At 46.7% G+C, this 12,204-nt stretch overlaps 1 protein-coding gene and 1 long non-coding RNA gene across 2 annotated transcripts in view; one reads left to right on the top strand and one right to left on the bottom strand.

The window, feature by feature from the left end:
• The window catches only part of vps53 (VPS53 subunit of GARP complex), a 269,146-nt gene that overhangs the window by 182,237 nt on the left and 74,705 nt on the right, over nucleotides 1–12,204 (bottom strand). The window contains exon 7 of the mRNA XM_038814428.1: nucleotides 11,231–11,350. Within this exon, the coding sequence (XP_038670356.1) occupies nucleotides 11,231–11,350 (120 nt within the window). The remainder of the gene's footprint in view (nucleotides 1–11,230; nucleotides 11,351–12,204) is intronic.
• Nucleotides 7,980–11,380, top strand: LOC119975002. The gene is made up of 2 exons (XR_005462635.1): nucleotides 7,980–8,703; nucleotides 10,373–11,380. It is a non-coding gene; the product is annotated as an uncharacterized LOC119975002 (long non-coding RNA).

Below are 12,204 nucleotides of genomic sequence, written 5' to 3'. Positions count from 1 at the left end.
GACTTGCTCAGGGACAAATTGGTCTGTGGCATTAATGAAGATAGCTTGCAACGTTGTTTGTTGAGGGAAGTTACACTAACTTTCATGAAGTCTCCAGGAATTTCTTAGGGCATGGAAATGGCTGCCAACAGTGCAAAGGATATTCAAACGGCACATAGTGGGGCACAGATTGGTGCAGTGCATCAAGTCAGAAAAGAGCCAGCAAACAAAAAGATGAATACAGCGAACTGTTTCAGATGTGAAGGTACACAATATACCAATCACTGCAAGTTCAGGGAGGTGTGCCACAATTGCAACAAAAAGGGATATTTGGCTAAAAGGTGCATGAATGCTAAGAGCAAGTCAAAAGCTGGGCAAGGAAATTCAAATTCAAAGAAACCTCGGTCTGCTACTCATCACCTGGAAAGCACAGAGCAAAGACAGGAGTGCTCCTACAACATGTTCAATGTGAGTGAGGTGCACGCAGGGTCTATTTATTCTACAGTGGAGGTCAGTGGACAGTAACTTAAGATGGAGGTGGACACAGGAGCCTCTGCATTTGTCAATGGTGAAGAGACCTTCAAAAGGATTTGGGGCTCTAAGCAGGCACCAGCCCTTACTCAGGCAGGGAGCAACATTCAAACATACACTGGCGAGATTGTACTATTACTTGGAGCATTTGAGATGAACATTTTGCATAACAGCCAAGCAAGAACTTGGCTCCTGGTACTAAAAGGGCATGGGCCTAGTCTACTCGAGCGTGGCTGGCTCAGGTAAATTAAGTTGAACTGGAGTGAGATAAGGCACACACTAGTGACAGAAGATGTCACTGAGAAATATCCTGAGGTTTTCAAAGCTTAATGGGGTACATTGCGTGGCACTACAGTTAAGTTGTTTGTGGATCCCCAGCCCAGCATAGTGCCCCACGCCATGAAAGGCAAAGCGGAACTGGAGTTGGAGCGGCTGCAAAGGCAGGTAATCATTGACCCCATTCAGGTTTTGCACTGGACAGCTCTAATTGTACTGGTTCTTAAAAGTGATGGTATTACACGTATATGTGGAGATTACAAACTTGCCATTATCAGGTTTTCAAGCTGGACGCTTATTGATTGCAGAGGGTAGAAGATCGGTTTTCACCTCTGACAGGAGGCAAGATGTGCTCCAAACGTTATATGAGCCAAGACTACCAACAGCTCTTGTTAGAGCAGGACTCAAAACAATACGTCACAAACAGCGCCGACAAGGGTTTATTCAAATACAACAGTCTATTTTTTTGGGGTGTTTCCAGTCTGGCGAAAAGACAATGGACAATCTGTTGCAGTGGATCTTCTGTGTGGCAGTTTATTTGGATGATATCCTGATCACAGGGAAAACGGAGGAGGAGCACATCAACAGTCTGGATCAAGTGTTGGAGATTTTCAGAGACAGGTCTGCGTCTCAAGCGTGGAAAATGTATCTTCCAGGCACAGAGTGTGGAATATCTGGGTCACAGAATCACAGTGCAGAGTCTACCCTCCTGTGCAGTGGAGGAAAAGGTTTGAGCTATCAAGGAAGCTCCGAATCCCAAGTGTGTGTCCGAGCTCAGATTATTTCTGGCTTTAGTGAACTATCGCGAGGTTTCTGCCAGACCTTTCAACAGTGTTGGCACCGCTGTTTCTGTTGCTCCACAGAGATACCAAATGGTAGTGAGGGCCAGCACAAGAGAAAACTTTCAAGGACGTGAAAGCATTGCTACAATCAGCTAATCTGCTGGTTCACTTTGATCAGGACAAAGAGTTAATTCTGTCATGTGATGTCTCGCCTTGTGGCATTGGGGTAGCGCTCTCACATCTGATGGAGGACGGTTCAAATGAACCAGTGGATTGCCGACAACAACTGAGAAGAGATATTCGCAGCGAGACAAGGAAGGTCTAGCCACCATTTTTGCTACAAAACGTTTTCATCAATACCTTTATAGGCGTTCATTAACCATATGTATTGGGGCAGCATGGTGGCACAGTGGTTAGCACTGCTGCCTCATGGTACCGAGATCCCAGGTTGGATCCCGGCCCTGGGTCACTGTCCATGTGGAGTTTGCACATTCTCCCCGCGTTTGCGTGGGTTTCACCCCCACAACCTAAAGATGTTCAGGGTAGGTGAATTGGGCACACTGAATTGCCCCTTAATTGGAAAACAATGACTCCACATTTGTTTAAAAAAAACATATGTACAGATCACAAGCCATTCAGGAGCGCTTTAGCGAGTCCAGATGCATTCCTTCCATGGCCTCAATGAGATTACAATGCTGGGCTCTCACATCGTCAGCCCACCAGTACAACAGGGCAGGGAAGAACAGTACAAACACAGATGCTTCCCTTACTGGTTACGCCAACTAAGGCAGCATTTCCTCCGGAGACAATTTTCTTGCTTGAACAACTTTTAAATTCTCCTGTAAATGTCAAACAGATTAAACAGTGGATGGACAGGAATCCTGTTTTGTCCCGGGTGGAAGATTCCTTGTGCAGAGTTGACCTCCTGTTATAGATGTTGAGGAACTGAGACCATATGCAAAACGCAAGGATGAGCTGAGTGTGCAAAATGGTTTGTGATCTTTGGGGGTCTAGAGTGGTCATTCGTAAGTCGTAGATGAAGTCCATGAGACTCATTCTGATGCCTCCTGAATGAAAAGTTTCGTAAGATTGTACGTTTAGTGGCCACAAATGGATCCGGACTTGGAGAACAAGGTGAAATCCTGTTCTGCATGTGAAATAACCCAAGGGATGGCGCCGCCAGCATCACTCCGTCCATGGGTGTAGCCTGGTCTAGACTTCATGTGGACTTTACAGAACCCTTTATGGGTCATATGTTTCTAGTCATCCTGGATGCGGATTCTAAGTGGTTAGAAATGGACATCACGGGAGAGTTGGTGGAGGTGTTCCAGTTGCCATGGGGCAATGGGTTTAGGTATTTGCAAAATCAGCAACTTTGAGGAAGGAGCTGGCCATGTTTCCGAGGTTGCCACCCCCGTTGTTGCTTGAAAGGATTGCTTCTTGAGGGTGAGATAGGGGAGGGTAGGGTCTCCGATATTTATAGGGAGTTAATTGAGAGGGAGAGGGTCTCAGTGGAGGAGGTAAAATGAAAGTGGGAGGAGGACCCTGGGGGGGGTTATTCGAAGCGGGGGTATGGTGCAAGGCCCTGCGGAGGATAAAATCAACCTCCTCTCGTGCAAGATTTAGGCTAATTCAATTCAAAGAGTACATGACAGCTTCACGAATGAATCTTTTCTTTCCTGAGGTGGAGGATAAATGTGGGCCAGAAAACTCCACACACATTCTGATCTGGGCCGAAATTGGTGGAGTTTTGGGAGGCTTTTTCGGGGGTTATATCGGAGATTTTGGGGGTGAAGGTGGCTCCAATGGCGACATTACCTGTGCGTACTGCTTCTTTCCTTGCAATGTCGAATGGTTTAGCAAAGAGAGCTGTTCAGACAATGAAAGAAGAACTGAAAAGAATGACAGCCAGTTCTTTGGGACCAAGCTCTCACGGTTCTTGATTCAGTGCCGTATCACACCACAAACAACAACTGGACTTTGGCCAGCTGAAATGTTGATGGGTACGAAGCCAAAGTCTCATCTGGATCTGCTACATCCAGATGTCAGAGCGAGTAGGAAGGAGACAGGAAACGCAGAAGGAGAGGCATTTCAGTCCGGATGACTGTGTCTATGTCAGGAATTTTTTTCTTTTTTTTCTTTATCCAATTAAGGGACAATTTAGTATGGCCAATCCACATCTTTTGGTTGCAAGGGTGAGACCCACACAGATACGGGGAGAATGTGCAAACTCCATGCGGACAGGGCCGGGATTAATCCCGGTTCCTCAGTGCCGTGAGGCAGCAGTGCTAACCACTGCACCATCATGCCGCCAGGAATTTCAGCAGTAACCAACGATGGCAGCTTGGAGTTATTCTGCATTAAAGCGGTTCCTGTTGCTCACGGCCAGTGGACGCTATTCCGGGAGAGGTTGAGGTTTTCCTCTCACTAACAACAAGCCTACTTCTGCACCCTCATGTCCAGCTCAATTGAAGCAAGGCTCACCAGTGTCTACTGTGTCACCAGTGGTTCTACGATCACAATGTAGTCGCAAAGCGGCAATGGTAGCACAATGGTTAGCACTGGTGCTTCACAGTGCCAGAGTCCTGGGTTCAGTTCCCGCTTGGGTCACTATCTGTGTGGAATTTGCACGTTCTCCCCGTGATTGCATGGGTTTCCTCCACTGCGTGGGTTTCCTCCGGGTGCTCCGGTTTCCTCCCACAAGTCCCAAAAGACGTGCTTCTTAGGTGAATTGGATATTCTGAATTCTCCCTCTGTGTAGCCGAACAGGCGCCGGAATGTGGCAACTGGGGGGCTTTTCACAGTAACTTCATTGCAGTGTTAATGTAAGCCTACTTGTGACAATAAAGATTATTATTCGTTGTGACATGTGTATGATGTTTGTTGCCGTCTCTCCTCAAGGGGAATTTAAATTTAACGGGCGAGAAGTGTCATGGAGTGTTTCAATAGTGTTTTGATAAGCAGCTTCGTAATTGATTATGTGTATGGATGTCTTTAACAAAAGTGCACATGCACATTGGGATTGCGAACTGGCACGGGTTTGTGTACAGCTGCATTTAGCTGCTGCCTGAAGCCAAACTGTATTATCATCTCAATATTTTCTGAAGTAAAGAAGATTTCACGTTCGACTACCTTTCTTGTGGTCAAGTTACTACATCTTCAAATTACCACAGAGAGGAACACATCAACACATTTTGCAGTAATTGTTCATGTTGACAAATGTAACAGCTTTGCACACAGTAAACAGCAATGTGATGAAGGTTGGGGTTGCTGGTTGAGGATGGGGTGTTGCCCAGCACACTCATAGAACTCAATGTTCTTCTTCAAAATGGGACTTTTATACATCCACCTCAACAGGCAGACAGCCTTGAATTTGTGTCTCATTTGGAAAAACAGCACTTCCAACAATGCAGCACTGCCTGATTAATGTGCGGTCCTGATTAGCCACACGCAAATACATTTAGCTCCATGCTCTGAACATTTATTCTGTTTTTAGTTACCTTTTCTCTCTCAATTAGGTCCCCAAGGTCTCTTGTAACATTTGAGGGCTGATCATGTAACTTTTTCTCCTTTGCTCTTTAGTCAATGCAATAAACAAACTTCAACATCTTAATATGAAAGTAGAATGGCAACATTAAGTACAGGGTACATTCAATAAACTTAAAATGTAGTCACCATCTGAACATGCTGTCTTCAAATAGGTAACTTGTCTTAACTGGGCCAAGCTGGTCAGAGGTTAATCGCAGCCTCCGCATTACATCAGTAGATTAGAGGTTCCACCAGAATCTAAGCACATAATCTAAGTTGCATTTCAGTGTAGGGGTATGGAAGTGCTGCATCATTGGAGGGACTATCCTTTGAAACAGATGTGAAACCAAATCCCCATCTCTCTACTCAGACGGGCATGAAAAGATTCCAGTTGAAGAAAAGCAACAAATTCTAATGGCTGGACGAATAATCCAGAGACCCAGGGTAATGATCTGGGACATGGGTTTGAATCCCACCACGGCAGGTGGTGGAATTTAAACTCAATAAGATATCTGGAATTAAAAGTTTAATGATTACCATGAAACCATTGTCGATTGTCGTAAAAAACGCTTCTGGTTCACTAATGTCCTTTAGGGAAGGAAATCTACCTTCCTTACCTGGTCTGGCCAACATGTGACTCCAGATCCACAGCAACGTAGCTGACTCTCATGGCCTGGCGTATACCCCACTCTACCATTACCACCAAGCCAGGGATCAACCCTTGTTCAATGAATAGTGTGGGAGGGCATGCCAGGGGCAACACCAGGCATACCGAAAAATGAGATGTCAACCTGGTGAAGCTACAACACTGGACTACTCGTGTACCAAATAGCATAAGCAGCAAGCAATATACAGGGCTAAGCGTTTCCACAATGAACGCACCAGATCGAAGCTCTGCAGTCCTGCCATATTCAGCTGTGAACAATTAAACAACTCACTGGAGGGGGGAGGCTCCACATATATCCCATCCTCAATGATGGAGGAGCCCAACACACCTGTGCAAAAGACAAGGCTGAGGCATTCGCAACAAGTGCCGAGTGGATGCTCCATCTTGGTCGCCTCCTGAGGTCTCTAGCATCACTGATGTCAGTCTTCAGCCAACACGATACATTCCACGTGATATCAAGAAACAGCTGAAGGCACTGCATCGGCAAATGTTACGGGCCTTGACAGTATTCCGGCAATAGTAGGGAAGACTTGGTGCTCCAGAAAATGCCACGCTCCTAGCCAAGCTGTTCCAGTACAGCTACAACACTGGCATCTACCCAGCAATGTGGAAAATTGTCCACGTTTATGTCCTGTACACAAGATACATGACAAATCCAATCCAGCCAACAACTGCCCTATCAGTCTACTCTCCATCATCAACAAAGTGATGGAAGAAGCTTTCATTAGAGCTATCAAACAGCACTTACTCAGACATAACCAACTAACGGACGCTCAGTTAGGGTTCCGCCCGGTTCACTCAACTCCCAACCTCATTACAGCCTTGGTTCAAACACGGACAAAAGACCTGAATGCCAGAGGTGAGGTGAGGGTGATTGCCCTTGACATCAAGGCAGCATTTGACAGAGTATGGCATCAAGGAGCCCAAGCAAAGAAACACGCTATTGAGAGGGACCCTGCCACTCATGCTGGCAGAGGCCTCAATATCACTGATCCCTAAAAAGGAGAGTACAGGTCTGCAGACACATCTCACTCCTAAACATTGACACCAAAGCCCTGGCGAAGGACCTGGCAAAGTGATTGGAGAGTTGCATGCCAGAAGTAGCTGCGGAGGATCAGACAGGCTTCGTCAAGCACAGACAACTAAGGGCAAGCATCAGGCACCTGCTGAACGCGATCATGACCCCACCCAGGGAGGAAACACCAGAAGTAATCATCTCCCTGGACACAGAGAAGGCCTTTGACAGAGTCGAATGGAGGACCACATGGAGGTACTGGAACGGTTTGGGTTTGGACCAGGTTTCAACTGGTGGATGAAACTACTGTACAGTGCTCTCACAGTGAGCGTACGGACAAACGCCACCAGCTCTGAATACGTCCGGCTGCACAGAGGAATGAAGCAGGGATGCCCTTTATCCCCGCTGCTATCTGCCCTGGCAATCGAGCCACTGATATCGCTCTCAGATCAGCCAATGGGTGGAGAGGCATCTAGAGGGGAGACTGGGAGCACAGAGTCTCACTCGATGCGGATGGCCTGTTCCTCTACGTCTCAAACCACATGGAAGGAATAATGGAACTCGGAACTTCGGAAGTTTGGGGCCTTCTCAGGTTACAAACGTATCCTGAGCAAGAGCAAAATCTTCCCCGTGAACTCGAGGGATCGATCAGAGCTGTGGAAATTGCCAAAATTGTGGGGGGGGGAATGAGAGATCAGAAAGACTACTACAAAGAAAGAGGAACATGGGAGGCCTGGCCCTCACCAACCTCGTAATCTACCACTGGGCAGCTACTGCAGAATAAGTACAAGGATGGGTCGAAGAGCCAGGAGCGGAGTGGGTAAAAATGGAGAATTCCTGCATGGGGACATCCTTCCAAGCATTGGCCACAGCCTCACTCCCATTCCCCCAGCCAAGACGTCTAGTGGCAGTGGTCACACGGAGAACAAGGAACCAACTGAGACAGCACTTTGGTCTGACTGCCATGTCCACCATGGCCCCCATCTGCAAGAACCATAAGATTCCCCGCAAACCCCCACCCTTCCACTGTTGCTGGGTCAAAATTCTGGACCTTCCTCCCTAACAGCACTGTGGATGTACCTACAGCACAGGTACTGCAGCAGTTCAAGAAGGCAACTCATCAGCACCAACTTATGACGGGCAACTGGGGATGGGCAATAAATGCTGGTGTAGCCAGCGATGCCCAGATCGAGTAAATTAATTTTTTTTAAATCTCTTCTGCCAACATTTGTCCCTCTCAACAAGCAGAGGTAAAAAAGTATCTCATTGCCAATGTGAGACATTGCCGTGCACAAGGTGACTTTCATACTCGCCTACAAAATAGCCTGGCCTGCATGTTACAATAATGCAGTGAGAAATGTGATAGCGTGCTAAATATATTCATCGCCTTTCATTCTTCTCCCAGTAAATGTTGAAAATGTACATCACTCTATTCTGAACTGGAACAAATAAAAATCCTTATCTTCTACAAGAGCCCTGACATTTAAAGGTTTACTGTTATCACTAGGCACATATTGCAGCATCTGAGCCAGATGGGGAAAATATCAGAATTTAAACAGCCGTGCGGAAAGCCATGTACTGATAGCACAAAAATAGAACAAATTGCAAAAGATTCACGAGTATCATTTCAGATAGTTTTTTGTGACAATAAATATATGTAAAACCAAGGATTTCACATTATTCTATCTTGGAAACTAGACAAGAGTAGATTTTAAACTCAACTTCAGCAGCCTTTTCTTCTCTGCGTTTTGATGCCTTGCACCATTTCCTTGCTAAGAGAGGGGAGGTAAGCTGTTGCCAGGCCTCTTGACACTGCTGTGCATCCAGTCCCTGCAAACGACTGAGGAGAATCTCACTCCCACCGTACACCGAGGAAAGGTTGAGCAAGCTGGGCCGACAGCCAATGGAGTTTGGAAGAATAAGAGGTGATCTTATTGAAACATAGAAGATCCTGAGGGCACTTGACAGGGTGGATGCGGAGAGGATATCTCCCCTTATGCGGGTGTCTACAACTAAGGAACACAGTTTAAAGATTAGGGGTCTCCCACTTAAAACTGAGATGAGGAGACATTTTCTTCCCCTCAGAGGGTCGTTTTTCTGTGGAATTATCTCCCCTGAACAATGAGGTGGAGTCATTGAATAGATTTGTATGGGGTGCGTGCGGGGGTGGTTTGTGTGAGTGTGTGGGGGGGGGGGATTGTGTGTGGGAGGAGTGATTGCGTGGGGGTGGTGCGTATGGGGGGGGTGATGTGTGTGTGTGTGGCGGGTGATCGCGTGTGCGTGCATGTGTGTATGTGGCGTGCGGTATGCAGTCTGCCCGTGCGGTGGTGGTGTGCACATACGGGTGTGGTGTTTGCATCTGAGTGCGTGCAAGTGCGCCGTATGTGGTATGTGCTGTGCGGGCGTGTGTTTGTGTGGTGTGCGGTATGTGGTCTGCAGTGTGTGGTCAGTGGTGTGTGCGTGTGCGGTTTTGTGAGAGTGCGTTTGTGAGAGTGTGGCGTGTGCACGCACACACGAGTATGGTGTGCGCGCACGCTTGTGCGGTGTGTGGGCATGTGGGTGCGTACGTGTGTGGTGTGTGGATGGGATGTGCTCGGGTGGGGGTGTGCAGGGATGTACCCACAGGAAAGTGGAGTTCAGACTGGGGGAGGTCCCTGGGAAGTTAATGTGCTTTTGAAGCTGCAGTGTTGGTTTGTTTATCAACTTGGAGAAATGAGACCATTGCTGGGTGGATCCCAGAAAGGCAGAGAGGCAGTGAAAGTTTTTGGACAAGCTTTGGGAAAGAGAGGAGCCGAGGTCTGATCCGGCTACCACAGAGTCCACAAGTTAGTGCAGTTTTCTAGCCCAGTAAGATAGTTTTTTTTAAAAGGAAGAATATTCAAAGCAGAGCAGTCTTGTCTGAAGATAAGGAAGACGCTGAAACAACCTAGTTGGAGCAGCTATTTAAAGACATTGAGCTATAACCTGCAGGGGTTCTAACTGGAGCCAAATCTGTTTTATAAAGCAAGTATTACTCTATGCTCTGCTGATTTTTTAAGCTGGATTGAGAGCTGTAGGTTTCTTTTCTTGTTGTTTAATGGGAAATTGTATGAGGTAATTTTCCAGAGTGAGCTTAAATTTTAATATTGTATTCATAATAAAGTTTTCTTTTAGAAATACCAAAGCCCTATTGTTTTCCATGCAACCCCCGGAGCGAATCATTCTTTCCACACAGTCTTAAAATAAACTAAAATATTGGGGTTTCAGTTCAATATCTGAGCCACGGCTGGGATTGTAATACAATTCAATTCTATCATTGTGGGCACACATTTTACATGTGGTGGTGCAGTTAACTCGAGAGGCCCAGTTATTGTGGCAATGTGCACTCTCCTTCTCCAGCTGCATTGATCTGGTCTCTCTCTTAGTATCCTTGAGAAACTCGTGCCTGTTTGTTTCATGACATTATCACTCCATTTAGTCTTCTGCCTATCCACGCTATATTTTCCCTCTACTGTTCACTCCAGCGACTACTTCTACGTCCTGTCCACTTTATTTTTTTCATTATTCTGTGCCATGTTTTTACCTCTCAGCATTGTTCATGAATTTAACCCACAGCTCGATACCATCCAGGACCATACAGTCCACTTGATCAGCACCCTATCGACCAACTTAAAACATACCAAGATTGCAATGCATGCTGTCCTCAGAAGCACTGCAGCAACGGACCCAGGTTTCTTTGACAGCGTTTCCCAAACCAATTACCTCCACCGCCTCGAAAAACAAGGGAAGCGGGTGCGTAGGAACACTTTTCCTCAAGTTGTACTGGAACATATATCGCCGTTCCCTTATTGTCAATACAGCAAAATCCCAGAACTTTTCACCCAACGACACCGTGGCAGTTCCACGAATTCAGCTCACCACAACCAGCTGCTCCAGGGCAGCCAGGGATGGACAGTAAATGTTGGCCTGGCTAGTGACAGCCATGTCACAAGAACCAATATTTTTGAAAAACCATTTCGCTTGTGCAGACTTGCTACACACTCTTCCCTGCTCATCAACAAAACAAGGGCAGGAAGAGAGATGGGCCTTTTGACTTCTGTATCATTGAGCTTGTACTGCACATTCATCTGCAAGAGTCCTGTCAATTCCACACGTAGCTACATAGACAAGCAAGGCTGAACAGCAGCTATCCCCAGAAACCAACCGGCGAGAGGTTAGCTGTTCAAGTCAGTTTGCTCACTCCTATTTGGAAGCGCAGTAAGGGGACACAAAGTTATCCCCAATTTCAACAAAACATTTCAGCAGAGATACGCCAACAAGGGTTAGACAAATTGCACGGGCATAAAAACCAGAGACTGCATGTGAATTTGAACAAGTTGCTAATCTTTTTAAATAAATCCAGATCTGTGCTGCTTCTACAAGGAAACCACTTTAGAAGTGACCTCAAGTTGAACAGAAGCTTTGATGCTTTACCTTTCAGAGAGTTGGCGGATCTGCGGAATACCCATATATTTATGAAAATGTTCCAACACGTTCACCACTCCTTGCATGAGGTTAGCCACTTCTCCGTACTGTCTGCGGCGAGTCATAGCCCTGTAGAAATAAAATACCCATTCAAAGCTCCATGTTAACCTTCTCGAAAAAGTGTTTTTATTGGCATTTCATTATTTACATGAGTGTACATGGACCATAATGGGAAAAACATGGTCATCTAATAACGGAGAAAAACATAAACTAACCATAAATAACAGAGAATGAGAAAAACACATGAAATAAGCTAGCAAGTTAACGTATAAATATCAACACAGCTACTACAGCACAGAGTAACACCAGTTACTTCGATTGCCTCGATTGGTTATAGTGCACGAGGAGGCAGATGGCTTGATTCTCTGAGCCCCCTTTCATTTCTGTGTTTCCTGGGCCAACCTACCATTTGCATGTTGTGCCGATCTTTCATGTGCGGATGCCTGCATCCTTCAGTATGGAAGGCATATTTCCCTCTTTCCCCTCTATGGTGTGGGTGCTCTCCTCCGCTTCTTGCACCTCTACCTTACCTGTAAACCCCTCCCGGTCATGGACAAGTACTCAAAGAGGCCGGTGAATTTTTTTCCACGTATGGTAGGATCTCTCCTCAGACACCCTAATTGTGAATTTTATTCTAGGTCGGAGAGCCAGTCTGAGGCTCTGGTTGGTGCAGCTGACCTCCATCTGAGAAGCCTCCGCTGGGCAATCAGGGAGGTGAAGGCCAGGGCGTCAGCACCTTCTCCCCCCCCCCCCCCCCCCCCCCCCCCAAAATAAAGAATTCTGGATGCTCCAATACCCCAAAAGCCACCGCAAACAGACATGGCTCCATCTCCACCCAACGACCCGGGACATAGTCTCGAAGAAGGCGGTCCAGAACGAGTCTGGGGCAGGACCCGAACATGTCGGTGTGGTTGGCTGGACTC

The sequence above is a fragment of the Scyliorhinus canicula genome, chromosome 12 (genome assembly GCF_902713615.1).
Source record: "Scyliorhinus canicula chromosome 12, sScyCan1.1, whole genome shotgun sequence".
NCBI classification, from domain to species: domain Eukaryota; kingdom Metazoa; phylum Chordata; class Chondrichthyes; order Carcharhiniformes; family Scyliorhinidae; genus Scyliorhinus; species Scyliorhinus canicula.
This window is presented reverse-complemented; position numbering and strand designations above follow the sequence as displayed.